The sequence below is a fragment of the Cryptotermes secundus genome, unplaced genomic scaffold (genome assembly GCF_002891405.2).
Source record: "Cryptotermes secundus unplaced genomic scaffold, Csec_1.0 scaffold200, whole genome shotgun sequence".
NCBI lineage: Eukaryota > Metazoa > Arthropoda > Insecta > Blattodea > Kalotermitidae > Cryptotermes > Cryptotermes secundus.
In genome coordinates this window covers 1,931-22,744 of record NW_019727788.1, presented here as the reverse complement: position 1 = coordinate 22,744, position 20,814 = coordinate 1,931, and the positions used below count along the sequence as shown (strand labels likewise).

Below are 20,814 nucleotides of genomic sequence, written 5' to 3'. Positions count from 1 at the left end.
AACTGGCAGATAACTCCCCGATTATCACCTCTACTGACATTATGACTTTCCAAAGTCATAGGCCAGTTCAATAGGTCTTGTTTAATTTATAGTTTATTGATCGGACTTGATTGCTGTGATAATGAAAGTGATAAATTCAATCTGAAGATTTCGATTCGCAATGATCGAGGTAAACTGGAAATATAGTAGTGTTAAATTGCTTTGTTCAGGTTACGGGTGTATGAATATGTCGTGAAGCTTGGAGTTTCTTCGATTATCGCGCCATTGTTCCGTACTAAAAATAATTACCACCGGAGGCGCGCGATAGCCCTGCCCCATGCAGTACATAATCATATCCTTGGTCTTTAAGTTGAGGGCTTTAACTTTTACCCGGAGTGTCAAGTGCCGTACTCAAATAAGAACGAATTTTTCAATCACGGAAGCAAATTTCCAATATCAATCGGTAAATCATTTAACACGAGATTTCTCTTTGTTATTTTCCTCCTTCGCATAAGACATGCTATTCTCCTTCAACCGCCTTGCAAATGTCACGTGATAGTTTTGAGGCCTAAATTCACACCGCATACTGCATCACCTGTAATGGCACCATATGCAAAGACATGAAGAAGAAGCTATTTAACGAATTACCCGTCGGCATGCCCGCTTGCAATATTATGATAACTCATACTTTTGAAGTAAAGTAAAGCTCTCCCTGTAACAGGCCGTGAAGACTCATCGGCTCATAGATGGCGGTGAGGTTTTCAACCTTACGCGCTTGCCGGCCGCTCTTTACCACCAGGAAAATTCCTGGTACTCATTTCTGTTAGAAACTGAGTCGACCCCAGGACCGTACTGCGGCTTGAAGGATTAAAATCCAGTGACATCTAGAATCAAACCCGAGACATTTCGGCTTGTAGCATAATGTTCCAACCAAGTGCGGTACCGCGTGTCCCTACTAATACTTTTACAGTTCTTAAATAAATATTGTTACGTGGATGACGCAACGGGAAGTAGGGGTCACGTGAACTCTGCGGTCTCGCGAGTGACCTCACATAACCCCACCCCTTCCATTATTTCACAAAGATCGGTAAACACTCCGTCGCCTTCCGCGGTGACGTAACAGCACTTCCCATTGTGACGTAACAGGGGACACCGCGGTTACTATGCAGCAATAAACAACTCTCGGCAGCGTTCCCCAGCAACGCCTGTAAACACGACATTACGCAACAGTGGTAGCTATCACGTAACTGTTTTCTGTGTTGTCACTGCGGAAGCTACATAAGGAGTGAGTAGTGAGTATTGAACCAGTTACCGGTATTCAGTATGAGTTGTATCGAGTGCATGGCAGTGACTCCAGCAGGAGAAGTAATCGTGATACTGCAGATGGCAGTAGTGAAACTGTAAATTGTGTATCTGTAAGAGCGAGTGGAATATACTCGTATTCGCTATATCCAAGACGGCGTGAAAATATTTGTTGCGTTACATATCCAACACGTGACAATTCGTTTATTGCTGCGTAGTAACCGCGGTGTCCTCTGTTACGTCACAATGTGAAGTGCTGTTCCGTCACCGCGGGCGGCGAAGGCGTGTTTACCGAGCGCTGCGTAATAATTGAGGGGTGGGGTTATGTGAGTCACTCGCGAGACCGCAGAGTTCACGTGACCCCTATTTCCCGTTGCTTAATTAATGATACAACATGTTTAGTTATACAAAAAAGCACAACAATTTCAAGAGCAAAGTAGTTCAGTGAGTAGAGTGACAAGGGTACCGTTGGACGGCCGGAGTGTTGTGGCTCGATTCCCAGCGGAACCTCAAATGTGATCACCACAGTATCCAGGCCGACTGTCGGGTCCAGACTCACTGGTTTCAGATAAAATCACCGGAACGTGACACCAAGAGCTCGCCTCCAAATAAGTGCCGGAAACGACGGAGGACTGTAGTTGTGTCTCCATGAGAAGGCACGGTTCACAGTGGACTGCAGTGGGCCGAAAACGACGGAGGACTGTAGTTGTGTCTCCATGAGAAGGCACGGTTCACAGTGGACTGCAGTGGGCCGAAAACGACGGAGGACTGTAGTTGTGTCTCCATGAGAAGGCACGGTTCACAGTGGACTGCAGTGGGCCGAAAACGACGGAGGACTGTAGTTGTGTCTCCATGAGAAGGCACGGTTCACAGTGGACTGCAGTGGGCCGAAAACGACGGAGGACTGTAGTTGTGTCTCCATGAGAAGGCACGGTTCACAGTGGACTGCAGTGGGCCGGAAACGACGGAGGACTGTAGTTGTGTCTCCATGAGAAGGCACGGTTCACAGTGGACTGCAGTGGGCCGGAAACGACGGAGGACTGTAGTTGTGTCTCCATGAGAAGGCACGGTTCACAGTGGACTGCAGTGGGCAGGAAACGACGGAGGACTGTAGTTGTGTCTCCATGAGAAGGCACGGTTCACAGTGGACTGCAGTGGGCAGGAAACGACGGAGGACTGTAGTTGTGTCTCCATGAGAAGGCACGGTTCACAGTGGACTGCAGTGGGCAGGAAACGACGGAGGACTGTAGTTGTGTCTCCATGAGAAGGCACGGTTCACAGTGGACTGCAGTGGGCAGGAAACGACGGAGGACTGTAGTTGTGTCTCCATGAGAAGGCACGGTTCACAGTGGACTGCAGTGGGCAGGAAACGACGGAGGACTGTAGTTGTGTCTCCATGAGAAGGCACGGTTCACAGTGGACTGCAGTGCCATTACTTTAGCGTTTTACAGTCCTCTTGCGTCTCATTCTTCCCTACCAACGTTCTACAAAAACAAACAGCTGTATTTACGGTTTCCATTGTCTTTCTAACATAATGTTGTGTCAGAAGCGGCACAGCTATTTAATACACTTAGCAGCGGCCTCCATATGCTGCAGTATGTGTGGAGATACACATGCTGTCAAGATACAATGTCACGTGTTGGTGTTAATAGTTCGCGCCATGTAATAAAGGCTTCGAAATGAACATGTCGACAGACAGCCACTGATTATGAAAGAGTCTCATAGGCGGAAGTAATATGGCTTTATTAAGCTGTTTGTAATAACACTTCATTTCGTTTTTTATTTAATGTAATTACACTTGTGGGCACAATCGATTGTTCGTCGTGTGGATAACAGGCTGGTACATTTGGCAGTATTCCACATGGGCTATATGTTTTTTTCATGCCGCAAGGAACATTTTATTGCTTCCTAAAACTTCATGTAGGATAGTTGGGTCTGCTAAAATAAAGACAAGAAATGAGTTACGCATATAAAATGCTAGTTTGAAATATTTACGATAGAATTGTCTGTTGTGACCTTGTAAGTCACGTAAGAGCTTTGGATCTCTGGATCTATGGTTCGAATTCTGCTTTGGCATATGTTTATCTCTTCATATGTCTGGATTCTGCTCAGAATTATTGGGTTTTTGGACCTTATCCATTGTCTGGTATTCTATAAACTAGAAAAAAACAACGTTTTGGAAACTGGATCTGTTTCCGTCCTCAGGTGAGGACTAATTCTACTTGTACATGTAGAAGCCGGTTACTCACTTCCAAGAACTTGATTCGTTCATTTCCAAGGTGACTAAGTGAGCCTTGGTGAACTAAGTGTCTGTGAAAATGATTTGTTCCGGAAGTACTCGGCTTCCGCATGCAACCCTTTCCGCATAATCATCATCTATCACAGCCTCTATATTGATATAACGACGTCATTTCAACTGCACAAGCTGTATATTATTAAATGATGCCTGAATGTTTGATAGATAAGGACTTGGAAGCAGTTGGTCTGGTAGGACAGAAGAAAATTACGATAAACTTAAACGCAAATTTCCAGTAAAGCAATTGAGGTTCGGACCGGTATATCGAACAAAACACTAAGAGAATTGTCACTACACCAACTTGCTCTGTGTTCCCATATTTATTTATTTATTTGATTCGATGAGTGTCAGTGGATCGGTAGGCTGGTCAGAGAATAACGAATTGTAACGAATGTGGTGCAAGTTAAGACACCATTCAGGCAACTTCTTGAAGGGACTGAGGAAACACGCGAAAAACCTGTCAGCATAACATAATTCTGGATAATATTCTTGTTGGTATTACAATTTTATGTATTAAGGGAAGAGTTTCCAGATACTGTTACTGATTACTACTCCACCTTCCTTAATAAAAACGCAAAAATTTAAATCATTTTCGCGAAAGATATTTTTATTTTCCTCTTTGTGGCTGTTATATTTGTTTACGATAAGGGATTTTCTTTCTTTCTCTTTAGGACTGCACCAAAGCTCAAGCGGTTAGTCCCTGGCTTCCCACCGCGGCGGCCCGTGTTCGAGCCCGTCTCTGCTCAAGTGGTATCTGTAGTGGACAAAGCGGCGCTGGGGCAGGGTTTCACCGAGTACTTCAATTTCCCCTGCCAATCTTCCTTCCACCAAATTCTCCATCGTCATAATCACCCGAGCAAATACAATAGGCCAATCAGTAGCCTACGTGCCGAGTGGACCCAGCCCAATGGAGACAAACCGACTCCATGCATGATGAACAATCTTTTGTGGTGTATAGCCAGGAGTGTTCATCACATCACACTGATATTTGTGGACATATATTTATAACTTGTTTTTGGATTTGAACTGAGTGGTAATGTGATTGCCACAGAGCATAACATAACATAACACAACACAACATAACGTTAGTTAATATGAAATTTTATTCATAACATATATACATGTGTACACACAAGCTGTTTAATCCTTGGTCAATAAAAATTTTTACTCTTATGGCAATCAACATATTTGTGTGCTGGAGAATTTTCGGACGATTTAAATCGATATACGTTATACATAATCATACACCATAAAATGACTTGAAATTTGAAGTGAATCTTTCTTTCTAACCAGCACCGGATATTTCATGCTAGCCGAGCGGTCTAAAGCATGTACTGTCTTCGCTCGCTTGGAAACCAGAATCGTGGGTTCGAATCTCACTCAGGGCATGGATGTTTAGTTTGTGTGGTGTGTTTTTGTGTCTGTGTACAGGTAGAGACCTTGTGACGAGCTAATCACCCGCCCAAGTAATCCTACCGAATGGGTAAGATCTAAAGAAACCGAAGTGAACGGAGAAGTTCATGGAGATAGGCCTAGGCCCACTGGGGCTGTATCGCCAAGGAAAAAAAAAGAGAGTGAAATCGGAAACTGAGCCTTCGTTTCCATGTTCGCTTGAGCTTCTTATGAATCATCATTATATACGATTCTGTGTTCGAGTAATGCTTGCTACTATTCAGTCTGCAACATTTTATCGTCTCGTCTGCTGTCTAAAAACGTAAATGTTAGAATATACTCTGATATGTCAACACATTGCCAGGCAACGGCTCACGATACGCGCACGTAACAATAGAACGAATGTTTATAGCTGGTTGCTATGCAACAGCCATCGCTTCAATGGACTGGTGAGATAGCTATCACGTGACTTGTTTTCAATGTTGTCCGCGCCATGCCCAGTGTTAAGCAATAGAGCTCTAAACACGTCTACAAAAATAGGTATTTTCTATGGGATCCGTCCAAAGATTTATAGGGACGACTGAAGGTCGTTGGCAGTCACTCATAGCTGAGAAGCCGTGTGTCAAGGACAACAAATCCGTCAAGGAAAAGAGTCCAGGATGGTTCAGTAGTTGACAGTACAAGGACGAGAACGGAGCGTGTCCTTAGTGAACTCTGAGGATTGAGTACAGATTGGGATAGAGGAGTATAGATTGATTGAAGACGAAGTAACAAGAAATATTCATACTTATTTGAAGCGTTAGTTTCGGTGTTGAGATCCGTTGCCAGGAGACGACTATTGAAGGCGGAGAATCCTAGTACGCGTGCAACGGTGAACTGTGAATTGTGTAAATCAGTGATAGCGCTGTATTAATTGTCATTCAGAGAGATTGAAACCGAAGGGCTAATAAATCCAATCACCCAACCCCCCGACACGTGACAATACGAAGCTACAATTTTGCCTGTGGCTCTGTATGTGTGTGAAATTTGGTATGTAACTTTAAGTGAAGGACACAGACTGAGAGTATTTGAGAACAGGGAGCTGAGGAAAATATGTGAACCGAAAGGAAATGAAGTAACATGAGAATGGAGAAAACTGCACAGTGAAGAACTTCATAACCTGTACTCTTCGCAAAATATAATTAGAATGATCAAGCCAAAGATAATGAGATGAGCAAGGTATGTAGCACAAATAGGGGCGCAGAGGAATGCATCTAGGATATTGGTGGAAAAACCAGAAGGAAGAGGCCTCTAGAAAGACCGAGACGTAGGTATTTGGGTAATATTAAAATGGGTCTTAGAGAGATGGGATGAGGTGGTGTGAACTGGACTGATGTGGCTCAGGATAGGGACCAGAGGAGGGCCCTTGTGGACACTGTAATGAGCTTTCAAGTTCCATAAAATGTTAGGAAATTCTGAAGAGCTACATAACTGGCAGATTTTCAAGAAGAAACAGTTCCATGAAGTTAGTTATACGATTCTAAGTTCTGTCGGTTTTCTGTGCATGTTATGTAGACACATAGACTCTTGTAATGATGGAAGCTAAATAGCTCGTACCAACAAAGTGTTGAAGAGACGCAACGCTGTTAATCACCTATCCATTTGAATATTTCCAAAGTGCTGTACCATTTCTTTAGCACGCCGATGCAGATTTTCTCAGGAATGTTACAACAAATGGACATCTGGCTTTATCCTTAACATGGTGGGATCTGAATTTACTCTCATGAAATCATATGACTAGATTTATCGCGTTTCTCAATACATTACCATCACATCGAGAAACTGACAGATGGAAGTAAATAAATCAAGATGTCGATGTATCAATATTTTCCATTTCTCTTTCAATATGAACGACCAATGAAACACGTTAGGATAGATATGTTAGTCTACAATATTGTCTCGTGTAGGTGGTTACGCGTGACTCATATTGTGGGTTCTAGATTTGGTTGACTGAATTTATTGGACAGCACTGTTACAATTTCACTTGATTACAACAGTTCACACATTTAACTCCTTCTGGATAACGAATCTCTCATGTTGTCTGGAGTCTGCAGTAACCTCTAGTCTTCTCTCCTTTATCCTTCTGTTGCACTCTGTCGTTTTCTGGCCAGTTCTCTTCCTGAGGCAGGTTATGGTGGAACCGTATGGAGAGCACAACCTTGAAGGTTCTCTTCTTGCGCCTCCGATGTAACTGCACATTTCTGTATCAGTTGCCTACGAGACGTCTACAATAATTCCTTTCTGTCGTGATTATTGAGACCTTCGCTACTAAGTTACCTAAGTTCTGTTGTTCACCGCGTTACAAGCGATTTTCTGGTTCCATGTCTTAATGTTTTCAGCAACCCGTCACAGTATTGTACATGGCACAATTGAGAGCGCTTGTATGGGGGAGTATGTGATGGTGAAGAAGGAACGAAACATGGAAACTGTCAACGGTTGTCGGGAAATTGTTTAGGCAAGAGTGGAGAAAGAAACGAAGAAGACTAGCTCATGTGAAGAAAAGCTAACAACAGGAGACACGTGACGTAGGCAGTGATTGACGTCTCCATCACATGAGGAGCTTTGGAGTTGCAGCCATCCTCGAAACACTGGCACACCCATTCTCGGTGGTTCTCGTCCTCATAATCGTAGCACTGTCTTCTGGAGTGCTTCTCCCACCCGCAGGATCGTACTACCCGCACAAGGTTACCGCCGACTTTTACTACAAAATACAATATAATAATAATAATAATAATAATAATAATAATAATATTAATAATGTGGTGTATAGACCCGTTGCTAAGAAGTGAGTCTGTAAACAACAGCCGTTGCTATCCAATGAGAAAATACATACCCGTTTCTATGCAACGGTCGAGGTATTGTTGGACTCTAACAATGGAAAAGATGTGGTAAGTGGTGGTAAGTGCCGAGATGTTATAAGGAGGACAGATTGAAGCAACGAGTTAGTTGTTGGTTGTAGTTGTCAGCAGTTCAGGTGAGTGAAGTAACGTGAAGTAGCTGGTTGGTGAGTGAGAGTGGTCAGTTGTCAGCTGAAAGTCAGCCTGTGAAAAGACGACTAGGAAGTTGGCGTGAAATGGCTGCCAGTCTGGAACCCAGTTATTCTGAGTTGCCAGTTGACAAGAGTTCTGCACGGGAGGCTGTGACAAGAGGACCTGAATGCGGGAAGCTATAGAATCTCCCTCAGTAAGAGCCGTTGCCAGGAAACGGTTAGTCGACATTGAAATGTACTGCGAACACTAGTCTGTGTGTTCCAGTGATCTGTAAAGTGGGCGCGGGGGTCCGTCCCTTCGATTCCACCGGGAAGATGCCCGAGTTGTGTATGAGTATACAAGTGGTAAATAAACCCATTCACCAATCCATACCCCGTCTATAGTCACAACTCCTAAATACGTAATAATAATAATAATAATAATCACTCATGGAGCTGAACCTTTCTTGAGAAGCCGCCAATTGTGCAGCTACTCAAGAACTTCCCAGCATTTTATGGAACCCGAAGGTTCACAAGAGCCCTCCACTGGTCCCTATCCTGGGCCAGATCAATCCAATTCATACCATCCCATCCTATCTCTCTAAGATCCATTTTAATATTGTCCACTCACCTACGCTTTCGTCTTCCCAGTGGTCTCTTCCCACCTGGCTTTCCCACCAATATCCAATATACATCCTTCCTCTCCCCATTCGTGCTACATTCCCTGCCCATCTAATCCTCCTTGACTTGAAAATTCTAATTATACTTGAAGAAGAGTAAATAATAATAATAATAATAATAATAATAACAATAACAACAACAACAAAAATTCTAGTCGCAGGCTTAACAAAATAGAAACTGAAATCGTATCATAGTTTCCAAGGACGTTGACTATTAGCAGCAGAAGCAGTAGTAACTAATAATAATAATTATATTCTATTCTTGATTTATTTATGTGCTAACTGGGCTGCTCGAAGGAAAATTACAAAGTAATCTTGCACAGGAGGAAGAAATAAAACAGACATATACACAAATAAAAGCAAAATAATGCAACTTTTATCATTTATACACCAATAAATATCATCAGTGCACTCACACAAACCAATATGATGTGAAAAATATAAACACATACACTCATATTGAATACAATTAATATTTTAATATTTACGAAGTACCATTATAATATATGTAAGTAAAATAACCAGCTTCTGAAAAAGCTAAACAGTTCCGTCCAGTGCGACTGGTTAAGATTTTCTTATTTCAATTATTCACGCCCTTAAATGTTTCGGTCTTAAGAGACCATCTTCAGAGGGACACCTTTACATCAATACAGTTAGAAGTCATTATTAGAGTACATGTTCTAAAAGTTAACCTGTTTCTCTTAAATTGTCCTGGTTTCAAATACTTTAACGGCTGTACAAAAACACAGTTTTTGAAACGAATGTAGCGGAAGGACAGTTTTTACTTGAACAGCAGATACTGAACACAGAATACATTTGATATACTAAGAACCACACGAAGATCAACAGTTTCCAAAAGAGGGCAAAATTTATAGCGGAAGTAAATGTGAATAAGGAGCAGTACATCAAGGTGATACCTCATCCTACGTAAGATGTACAGTTTTAACTACACTAGAGCATACCTGTAACGGGCGTGGGAAAGAAACGTTTAAAACAGAGGGCTGGGAACTTCTGCTGGATCTGTTACAGTTTGTCATCAGTATGTGTTAACAGAATTTCAAAAAACAGAGGCATATTCACTCTCAGATCTATGTAGGGTAAAATACATATAATACGTAAATAGATTATAGAGAAGACAAGGATATAGTTACGCTGCTAGTCAGTTACAAAGTTAGAAATATCGAAGATCATTGCATAGTGCAGAAGACTATTAACAAAAAAGAAAGATATGTTAAATAATTTTTATATGATTGCCAAACATAGTTTCTTCCCTAATCGAAGTGCAAGCACACAGGACATTTAAAATGAGGGTACCGCTGAGTATGCCTGGATCTGCGAGAGAAGAATGAATTGGACAATGAAGCAAATGGCGTATTGGGCAACTTCTTTGTGAATTACTTCCTCTTGTTGTTCTGTGCTAATTACATAAAGGGGAAAGGGCTGAGTGGGTTAAAGAAATAAAAATATAGAAATAGAAATATAGAAATTTTGGCCAGGAATATGCTTGTAAGACGGAAACTGTAAGGCAGAGAATGAGACGAAAATATAAACGAAACAAATTATACGTTGCAATTTTAAACGCCATGACAAAGGAAGACATTATTCATACGCTTTACATGATAAGTGCCATTACTAATTCATATATTTTATCTTTTATCATGTTAATATGTCTTGGGCCCATAAAGTGGATAGTCCTCCGCAAAATGCGATACGGGAGTTTCCTTCTTGGCCCCTAGAGGTCTACCCGAGTTCTATTTATATCACTCGTTAAAAGCATCGTTTTGCATGACGTCATGACTAGGGAATTAATTCTGCTGTTTTTATTGCGCCACTTGATCTTAATGACAGGCCTACCAACAACGGACAGAAGACAGATTTAAAAGATTAGTTCTTATACGTTTTGAGTGTGACTTCATTACTCAGACTTACAAAAAATATAAACAGTAATTAGTATCGACAGAAATGAGTGTAATTCAGTGCAAGCGACAGATATGTGTGGCACAGAGCCGATGCCTACATCGTGTCAACGCTAATAATTTAAGAGAACGTAAGACGTGAATCTATTATCCGATAAGGACGTAACCATGTACAAAATATTCCCATGAATCACTAATAATGACGTTATTTTCTTGGATACGTAATTAGGGAAAGAGTGTTTGAAAAAAAATGCTCACTGAATGCATGTACATCTAAAGGTGCGCGTGTGTAAAATATTAGTTGGATAAATTCAGAAAATATTTCTACCTATTTTTTTGTACGCATTTACAGAAAATTTGAGCTATTACCAATCCAATGCTTGAGGTTAGAATTATAATTATTTCCGTGAAGAACTAGTTTCCCAAATGGAGCCAGCCTGAGGTGATGTTAAGATAAGTTCTAATAATAAATTTGACGTGATTAAAATGCGGCATGGAAAACAATATCCGTAAGACATGGATGCAATTAATTATGAGTGGAAATTTTAGTTTAAATATTATTCCATGTAAACGTAGAACTGGGAACGCAATATTCAAGTGGCACTTCATGTGTACATTCTATGAATTACGTACGAAAATCCAAAGGAGTGGCAATTGCAGAAAAATGCTTCTCCTTCTTATGTCGAATTCATGCGATTTATTTAAGGCTCTTATGCTGGTTTATATGGAGGAGCAAAATTGTACTAAACAATGGAATACGTGTGTTATTGACGCAATTTTTATCTTCCTTGAATTTGTTTACTGGTGAAGCAAATATACAAAACATGACCTCGTGATTATATCAGATACCACTTCAGTTTTACGCTGGTTGAGCACACATGATCTTTCCAATTTCAGAAATTTATTTGGAAGCAATTAAGCAAGATGGACTGTCCGAAAGTTTAGACATTAAACTTAAACTGGTTTAATTTAATTTAGCAGGTAGAAGTGTTCGATATATGCATTCAAAAAATTACCTATAAAATGACAGAAAAAATCCAGAAAAATGATCTAAAGGAGAAAAGAAAGAATATTTCGCTTCCGTGTTATTCACATTTCAGAAAACATATGAAGAAAAATTCCCTAAAATGGCCAAAAATGGCCAGAAATACCCTTAAAATTAAAAAAATACCAAAAAATTACCTCCAAAATAAAAAAATGACCTTAAACCTAAAAATGTCAAAAAATGAAAAAAAACTATAAAATTTACATTTCTGTAACCAGCAGCTCATATTCGAGACTTATATATTTAAGGGGATCGCACAGGATACAAGGAAAAAAAGATGACATGTCATCAAAATCCGGGCCCTGGTGATCACTCTGTTTAGCACCGTATACAAGACTCTCAGTATGTTAGGAATTTCACGGGTAGTGATTCTTCTGTTTTCGTGGACAAGTTCGTTTACTTTATTCACGTTTTCTTCTGTTGTGTTCGTCGATGGACGTCCAGAGGGGTCGGCTTCTCCAAGAGGGGTCATACCGCAATTCAGATTGGAAAACCACACATAAACGTGTGTTCTTCCAAATTTTTTGTTCTCCAAAATATACTTCTAACATTTCGAAAGTTTCTGCCGCATTGTTCCGCAGTTTAAAGCAAAATTTGCTGCAGAAGCTCTGTTCCTTCATGTCTGTCATTTTCTGGGTACGCAAAAATTTCAAATGGAATAATATACACTTGTACTTAATAAGACATTACTCAATCTTACGTGTTACAACTTTGCTCCAAGCTGAAAATGGCTCAGAAGACTCTACTCCATCTACACCCAGCGGTAGAAGTTCATGCTAGCAGAAGTAGTGCCATCTCGCTGGCAGTTAGCAAATTATTTTATCACACCTGATATGAAAAAAGGTTCAGACTCTGGCAATCGCTGTTGGTTTCCAAAAAATAATTTAATCGTAATCTTTGCACCGAAATTTGACATAGCAGTTAGGATGTAGGCAGCTGGTGCTGACGTCAGAAGTGTTACTGCCGACATCACCGTACGTTAGACAGCGCAACGCTCAAGAATTCACAAACAAACTAAATATAGTTACTTGACAACGGTGAAACTCACTAGTCTGTTTGATAGTCCTGCAGAAGAATGGTTTAGTCTGTCCTATGGTTTGTACACATGGCTTGTAGTAGGAGCTACTTGTGTTGTTTCCTGAAATATCCTCACATCCCGGGTCCCTTGCTGAATTGCACTGGAAACACATGATGCCACTCGCTGCAACATAATTCTACGTCAATAATTTTATCCTAGAGTAATTTATACGAAAACGTTTCGTAACCGTTTAGATAATAGAGGTTACTAGATGTAATATCTGTTTATAATATTAACATTTTGAATTCTATATATAATATGTTTATATATTTCTTGTGATTCTGAGATAAAATACCTGTTTTCTCGAATAACATTAAGTGTACCAGGTCAGTCATATTTTGTTGCATCCTGCTCAGTCACTGCACCTTTCAACGCAACACTATTTCCAGCAGGTAGAGTTTGCTGGATATAAAAACAAATCCATTGTCATGTATATTACATGGCATATAGTATATATAATATATAACTAGGGACCGGATTTTAATGCAAATGCATATTCCTTTCTTGTAACTACAAAGTATGCTCGTTTGGATATATGTATGAACTACTTCATTTCTTATATTTTGGACATGGTTTGATGGTGCATATAAATGCATATTTTGCCTGTTTATGAAAAAGCTTCATATTTTCGAAGATCTCTATTTATACTGCATATTTCCTTTTTAAAAGTTTATCATATATTTTTTTAATTTTATGTTCAAATTTTCAATCAATTTTTCTTTTCCGTATTAGAATATGTTGCATATTTGACTCAACATTTCGTCATGATTCATGTTTCTGATGCAATACCCAGGACGGGACTTCCCCGATCCATCTACTCGTAACTTGCCTCATCCGCGTACCATCAAAGTGGCCGCGAAGAGATTAGTGGGAAGCGTTCACATGTAACCGTTATCAACGTAATACTATTCATCCGATAAGGGACTTCACTTATTTATTTCCTTTGATTTATGCGAAGACTTTTTAGCGGCAGATATTCCGCTATGGAAATTAACCAATCCTACTCTGAGAAACTTCATAGAGAAATATGCACAGTGCAAAGTGCCGGATGAATCTACTGTGCGCAAAAATTACTTGAAGCAGTGTTACGATCTTAAAATTGAAAGCATTAGAGATAAGATTCAAGATAATTTTGTGTGGGTATCAATTGAAGAAACACAAATTGTGAGGGACGGTGTAATGCAAATTGTATAGTTGGATCCCTTAATAAGAATGAACCATCTCTCCCATATCTTCTTGCGGTAGAGGAATTTGAAACCACAAATAGCTCCGCAGTTTCCGTATTTTTTATGAGTTCCATGAATTTACTATGGCCGAATGGCATTTAGAATGAGCCCGTATTGCTCTTTGTGACTGATGCCGCAAGTTATATGATGAAAGCCGGCACTGCTCTTAAAGTTATATTTCCAAATATGACACATTTGACTTGTCTTGCCCATGGGTTGCACAGTGTTGCAGAAACAATTCGTGCAAATTTTCCGCTTGTTGACAAGTTGGTGTCTCCTGTGAAGAAGGTATTTGTTAAAGCGCCATACAGGAAAGAAGCCTTTAAAGCAGTAGCACGGAGCGTTCCACTTCCGCCAGAACCAATTTTAACGCGCTAGGGCACGTGGCTGTGTGCAGCGAGTTATTATACCGAACATTTAGAAACAGTAAGGAATGTCGTGAATACATTTGATCCCAAAAGTGCAGCATCAATTCAAATTGCCCAAGATGTACTAAAAAACGTAGAACTAGAAACTAATCTTTCTTATATATCTGCTCACTTCTCTCATCTTCCATTCGCCATTTCCTCACTGGAGGCAAGCAATAGCAAGATTACTTTGTATCAGTCGTTAAGTGTGTTCAAAACCATTGTTTCCAAATTTAATTCGGTTCCTGGAAGAGTTGGTGAAGTAGTAAAGGAAAAAGTAAACAGCATTTTTTAAATAATTTAGGATATGAAGAAATTTGTGAAATTGAAGAAATTTTAGCCGGTAAACGTACTGAACTGCCAAGTAAAAAATCACTAACAGTGTAGCAAAAATAACAAAAATGTTTCCCGCTATAAGGACAACTTACGAGACAATAGGAGGCGACTAACAATGGAAAACCTAAAATAATTAGGAATTGTGAACTGCAACAGAAGAGAAGTTGAAAGTTCGGAGAGCTAAATGTGAGTACCACTGGTTTTTTAAATTTGTAATGAAATATGTTGACTTTGTTGCATGATTTGTATTTAAGTATAGCTTTTATTGCAAGTGAATCATTCAGTGATTACATAAAATAAACTTAAATATTGATTTGATGGTCTTAAAATAATGTAAAATCAATTTTAATATTTGGTACAAATTTTTATATACATATTTTAGTTCATATTTCGGAAGTTTTTCATGCATAAATGCATACATATTTAAGGGATTATTAGGACATAAGAATCCGGTCCCTATACATAACACACCGGTGGTTCCACTCGGCTTACGTGGAAGACTTACGTTAAGTATCAGACAGAATAATTGTAACTAAATACAGGACCTGAAGAAGGCTAACATGTGCAGAAACGTGTCGTCCTAAACAACAGTCTCCACCTTCTGAAAACAATATTGTGTTGCCAGGAATGTAATAAATATTACCTATTATAATCTGTTATTTTTAGTCTATGAGACGCACTGTTTTTCCTACGACTGGTATCTTTTTATATACACACTATTACTTAGACGAAGTTCAGGCTTCAAAGGGTCAGATTCTGACTCCAGTTCGTTTTCTGATGCAATGCGGGCGTGTATAACGACGCAGCTCGTGCCACCTCTTTCTACGTCTCGAGATTTGAGGACGTCATTGATTGCACACTTCCTTTTGAGTATTTCTGAAAGTGAATTTCTTGTATTTCTATGGAGGGGGAAAAGATTTACTAGTATACGTTCTCCGTTTAATACATCTGCACCAGACATTTTATTAAGTACAAAACTTAACCCAGAATTCCAAGCGTGGGAAAGAAAGTGCAAAAAGAAAATTCCTCCAAACTTGCTTGGTAAGAAAAGGCGATTCGTGTTTTAGGATCACGCCACAAAGACACGTATGGACGGAGGAAGTAACGCTGCACGCATTATTAACCTCGGAACCAGATTAAGTGATTGGTCATAGCGAATTTCCAGACGTTTCTATCGCCAGCGAAACAATCACGGTGCCCTTTTTTTTAGCATGCTAGGTGAATCATTTAGGGTATGGTAGTCAACTGATGTTTATGGTACATCTAATAAAGTTTTTATCAGCTAAGACTATGAAGCGTCAAATAACCGTGTGATTAGCAAATCGTGGTTTTGACAGGATTTGAAATGAAGCGTAGTAGCCTAATTTGAGGCAATAGCCAGGCAATTGCCAAGAGGAATCAAGTCAAATCAGGAATAGTCTGGACAGTCTGTAACTAGGCCGAGATTCGAACCTGTTATTTTCCGAAAGTAAGTCAAAAGCTTTGCTTGGGCTAATTTATTCGGTAAAAAAGTAAAGTAAAACTACCCGTGTAACAGGCCGTGAAGGCCCATAGGGTTGTGAGACGTTGAGGGTCCCACATTATCTAGACAATCGGCTCAAAGATGGCGGTAAAGTTGTCAGCCTTACGCGCCGGCCGCGCTTGACTCCCCAGGAAAATTATTTAATTAATTCCTGGTACTCATTTCTGTTAGAGGTTGAGTCGACCCCAGGGCCATAGTGAGGCTGGAAGGATTAGATCAATTGAAAAAATACAATGACTTCATCGGGACTTGAACCCGTGACCTTCCGGCTTGTAGCATAGTGCCTCAACCAACTACGTTACAATGTGCCCCCAATTTCTTCGGTGGAGGTCTCAAAATAAAAAATAAATTCTGACATGTAGATCCAATTCTAGGCAAAGCCCAAAATACACGTAAGCAAAAATAGAAAAGACATTGCAAGAATTGTTTCCTATGTGGTCCGTGCCATGCCAATTACTAGAGAACGGGTCACTAAATACATTCCCGCAGATGCAAAGGCGCGGACCAGTGGGAGATACATTGCTAGGCTACGGTGCGGTAAACAAGCTTTTTCAACAATACAGGCTGTGTTTTCTGTCGGAACTGGTTAGTTCAGATGTGTGGAAGTACAGAATGAGAACTGAAGGAGTACAAAGGAATAAAATACAGTTTTATGTGTGTTACAGTTACAGTGAGACTGCTATAAATCCGTTGCCAAGATACGACTAGTGAAGGCTGAGAAGACTTAACGTGACCTAGTGATTTGTGAAGTTGGTAGGTTAGCAATAGCACTGTAACTGGTTGTGATTAAGAGAGATTGTATCAGAAGGTGTTAATAAATCCAATCATCCAACCTAGAACCCGTTAAGATTAGTCACGGAGCCATAAACTTGTGACAATATCGATGTTCCTACTGGGAATCGAAGCCCGGATGTCCAGCATATAGCCCATCAGTCTACTGAATTATCGTCTCTTATAATTTGTAAAAGTTAATTAATTCAAATTAAGTTTTTGTTAAAAATTTTGAGGTTTTCACAGTGGTGTTAAGATTGTTGCTTTCTGGTCTGTGATACTGCGTCACCTTGTGGATGTATTGAACGTTTCGGAGTACAATGTTTCCTCCATCTTCAGGATGGTTTGGTTTTACTAACGAGTTAAAAGGAAGATGGTCACGAGACCCAAGAGGAGGAGTGAAGAAAGGAACCCGGTTTGAGTCAATGGAAAGAGACTGGTACAGGTGAGAAATGGAATATTGAGAAATAGCCTACGAAAAAAAAAATGTTCTCTTGATATTTGAGTTACCGCATTTCGATGCCATCCGACCCCAGTAATTCTGCTGCTTCCTGTAATTTTCTTCAGTCCATCCACACGAAAAAAATATAAAACACGTCAGTGTTGGAGCGTGACACGTCTTATCTACACGTATTCAGTCATCCGTAATATCATCCATCATATGTATAACAAATTGCAGGCACTTAAGAAGAAAGATGGCGTCACGCGATGTTCCATTACTGCACGGGGTTAACAGCTCCTGTTGGCGCCAGGACGACAATGGTTGGGTGACGGGCGGTCAGCTATCGATCCGGTCAAAATTCCCATAAACAAACGACGCTAGTATGACTGACGACAGAGAACATTCTTATCCAAACTCTCACTTAGCCACTACGAATCTGAAATCGTAAATTTCCGCCTAGGCCACTGGTCAAAATGTTAAATACCGTATTTACGCATGTATAGGCCGCACATTTTTTGCCAAAAATTCAAGAGAAAAACTGGGGTGCGGCTTATATTCGAAATATTGGAAATCACACTTCATTTAAAAAAATTATATTCATAATTAGTAATACAGGGTGTTCTACTCCTGAAATAATATTCCAAGAAAATTATTTTTTCTATAATTTCTGTCTGAAAATTGTCCTGCCGCCTATACACGCACGTGGCCTATACATGCGTAAATACGGTATAATGAACGAAAGAAAGAAAGAAAGAAAGAAAGGGGAGAGGCGACGTTTCAAATATGTAAATAATGAAGAAAGGGAATTTGAAGTTTTCACAACCATGAAGATTGAGATTGCATTCTTCTGCGCCACCACATCATACGTTCTGATACGTGCTTATCCACCCACACGATTACTTGGAGTCTGGCCCATGTCATCTAACTTGTTCTCAGTAAGCTTTCGGCGCTTACGTTTTGGTTCCTTGTCTATTCACAGTCCGGTTGTTCTAAGTGTATTCACCAAACTGTGATTTGTTTGTCTGCTGGGAACTCTTTGATCACGAAATTTACGTCGACACTTTGTAGAAGATCCGTATTTCAGAGAGGTGTCATACAGAAATAGACGTTGCTTTGAAGTATACCGCACAATGATGTACCACACTGCTCACTAAATGTAACTGAGAGCAAATGGCTAAATGACCTGATAACTGCTGCCTACTCCTGACACATCTTAAACTCTCACGCATGAACCGCACTGCTCGTCGTGAAACATAATGCCGTCAAGCGGTCCACAACTTACCCCTTCTTTCATTCAAAATTTTATCGGTCATCAGGCATGCTGGTTCATTGGAAATATTAGTATCCACCTGGCGACAAGCAGCGCACCGGTCTCCGTGAAGCCCAGAGCCGTGAACCAGTCAACAAAGTTAAGAACCTCCCTATATTCATTCATTCATCAGTAATCTGTCAGACGACAGGTCCATAGTCTCTTCCAAAACAGTTCCTCCACTTAATGCGATCTAGAGCTTTCTCCTTCAAATGAGAAAATCCTCTTCTGTCCCCAAGGTCATCCAGCATCTTCTTACGTATTCTTCATCGTCTTTGGTTCGCATACATGGTGTATCTGTTTTTGGAAATAGACTATCCATGAAAAGTGATAATGTGGTAATTTTTCCATTTGCTTTCCACATCGCAGTACAACAGCCGTTTAAACCACTCTGGTCACGTCTGTTGCTATATGAACTTGAACCATCTCGAGCATCATTTGTTCTGTGCTTCAAGTCGCTGCTGATGACGCTGCTTCCGGCATCATTTTTTGGTGTCTCTCTTCGTCTGATGCCTACCCTTTGACCTGTCCAGCAAGGGAGGCCCTGCCAGTAGCTACGCTACCGCTGGCATAGCTATCAGGGCCTCCCTATATATCGTCCGATAAAAGGATGACCGAAGAATGATGAATTTGAAAGGATTAGGAAGGAGAGATCACAGCCTAATGTGGGTGATATCCCAGAATTGGTTGTCAATATCATAGACTATAAAGTTAGCACCAAATGGTTGGATGGCTATGAATGTGGAAGAAAGCAGTCGTAACCTATATCAAAGAATTGTGCCGGTATTCACCTGGAGGAACTGATAAAAACTATGAAAAACCTCAGTCAGGATAGTCGTTGTCCGATCCTAGATTCAAGTCGGCTACCTCCAGGATACAAGTCAGAATCGACACCGCTTGAGCTAGTATGCTCGGTCTGACTTGAAATTTGCCGCATTTCTCTAAGAGACTATATTGTATATATTCATTATTTTAATATATATAAAAGTTTATTGAATACAAATTTTCTTAGCAAATACAAACATATCAGTACATCACCTGTTTGAACTGCGAGGAACATAACGGCAGCCATAATTGAGATTTTAAGCACAACACTCCTACTAAAGTCTTCCATAGTTACTAAAACAATGTCAATTCTCTTCCTGAAATATAAAATAAAGGTTCTTCAATTAAACTCCAATTTATAAATTAAATTTGAACTGTGTCACATTCGGGTTGAAATAAAATTAATCGCTGCTTTGAAATAAATATGCCCCCTAAGTTAGAAATGTTTATTTCAAGTTTGTTATTCAACAACGCTGTCAGTATCTAGAATAGACTAGAACAGCATCGGAAATGGGATCAAAAATGCATGTGAAGCAGCTGATTCAGTGAGAATTGGTAGGGAAAACTGAAGTACTCGAAGAAAACTTGTCTCCCAGTACCACAGCCTTCACCACGATCAGTGTGGCATTAACCATGTAGTCACTTGAAAATTTATGAAAAGTGAATAAATAAGACTAAGTTTCATCTCGGGGGACCGTTAGAAATGTCAGAGCAGTTCTTCGAGTGGAAGGGAGAAAACTTACAGCAGTTTGTTATATAGGCGAGTGTGTTATGTCCAACCCTTGTTTCCACTCTGAAAATTACTTGCAAGAGCTGCGGAAGCTGTAAAGTCAGCAACGGGTATCCAATATCCTGCTTGCTGCAACCGGCACAGTGCTGCCACCCTAGCAGCAAACAATTACTGCATCACTATATAATTTATGAATGTAGTATGAAATTGGCCGATGTGGGCGTTTTAACAGTCCATCGTCACTGAGAAGAATGTTTTTAATCCTTTCTATGTCACAAACGAAGTATTTCGGTTTTGCATCGGTATTCTATCTCTGCTTATCTTCGACACGTGATATTGGCTATAAGAAACAATTTCTTGACATATGTATCCAACAATCAACAGCTTCCCGAAAGCAATATGTTAGGTTACCAACTAAAGAAAGTTTCCTTTTGACCTTCTCAGCTTGAACAATAAATATAATCTAATTTTTGGCCATTTAATTGTACTTGTTTGTGCAATGGTTTCTAACCGTCCTGTGGCCCTACGTTTAGCACCACCTCCTCTCTAAC

The 20,814-nt window shown here is 40.1% G+C and overlaps 1 protein-coding gene across 1 annotated transcript; it reads right to left on the bottom strand.

Annotated features, from left to right (window-relative positions):
- Positions 1-7,056: 7,056 nt before the first annotated feature.
- Positions 7,057-19,808, bottom strand: LOC117282348. Its single transcript, XM_033751630.1, has 3 exons — positions 19,747-19,808; positions 12,666-12,818; positions 7,057-7,709 (listed from the first exon to the last, which is right to left on the bottom strand). Exons 1-3 carry the CDS (start codon positions 19,778-19,780, stop codon positions 7,492-7,494), a joined length of 405 nt encoding a protein of 134 aa, XP_033607521.1. The 5' UTR covers positions 19,781-19,808; the 3' UTR covers positions 7,057-7,491.
- Positions 19,809-20,814: the final 1,006 nt, after the last annotated feature.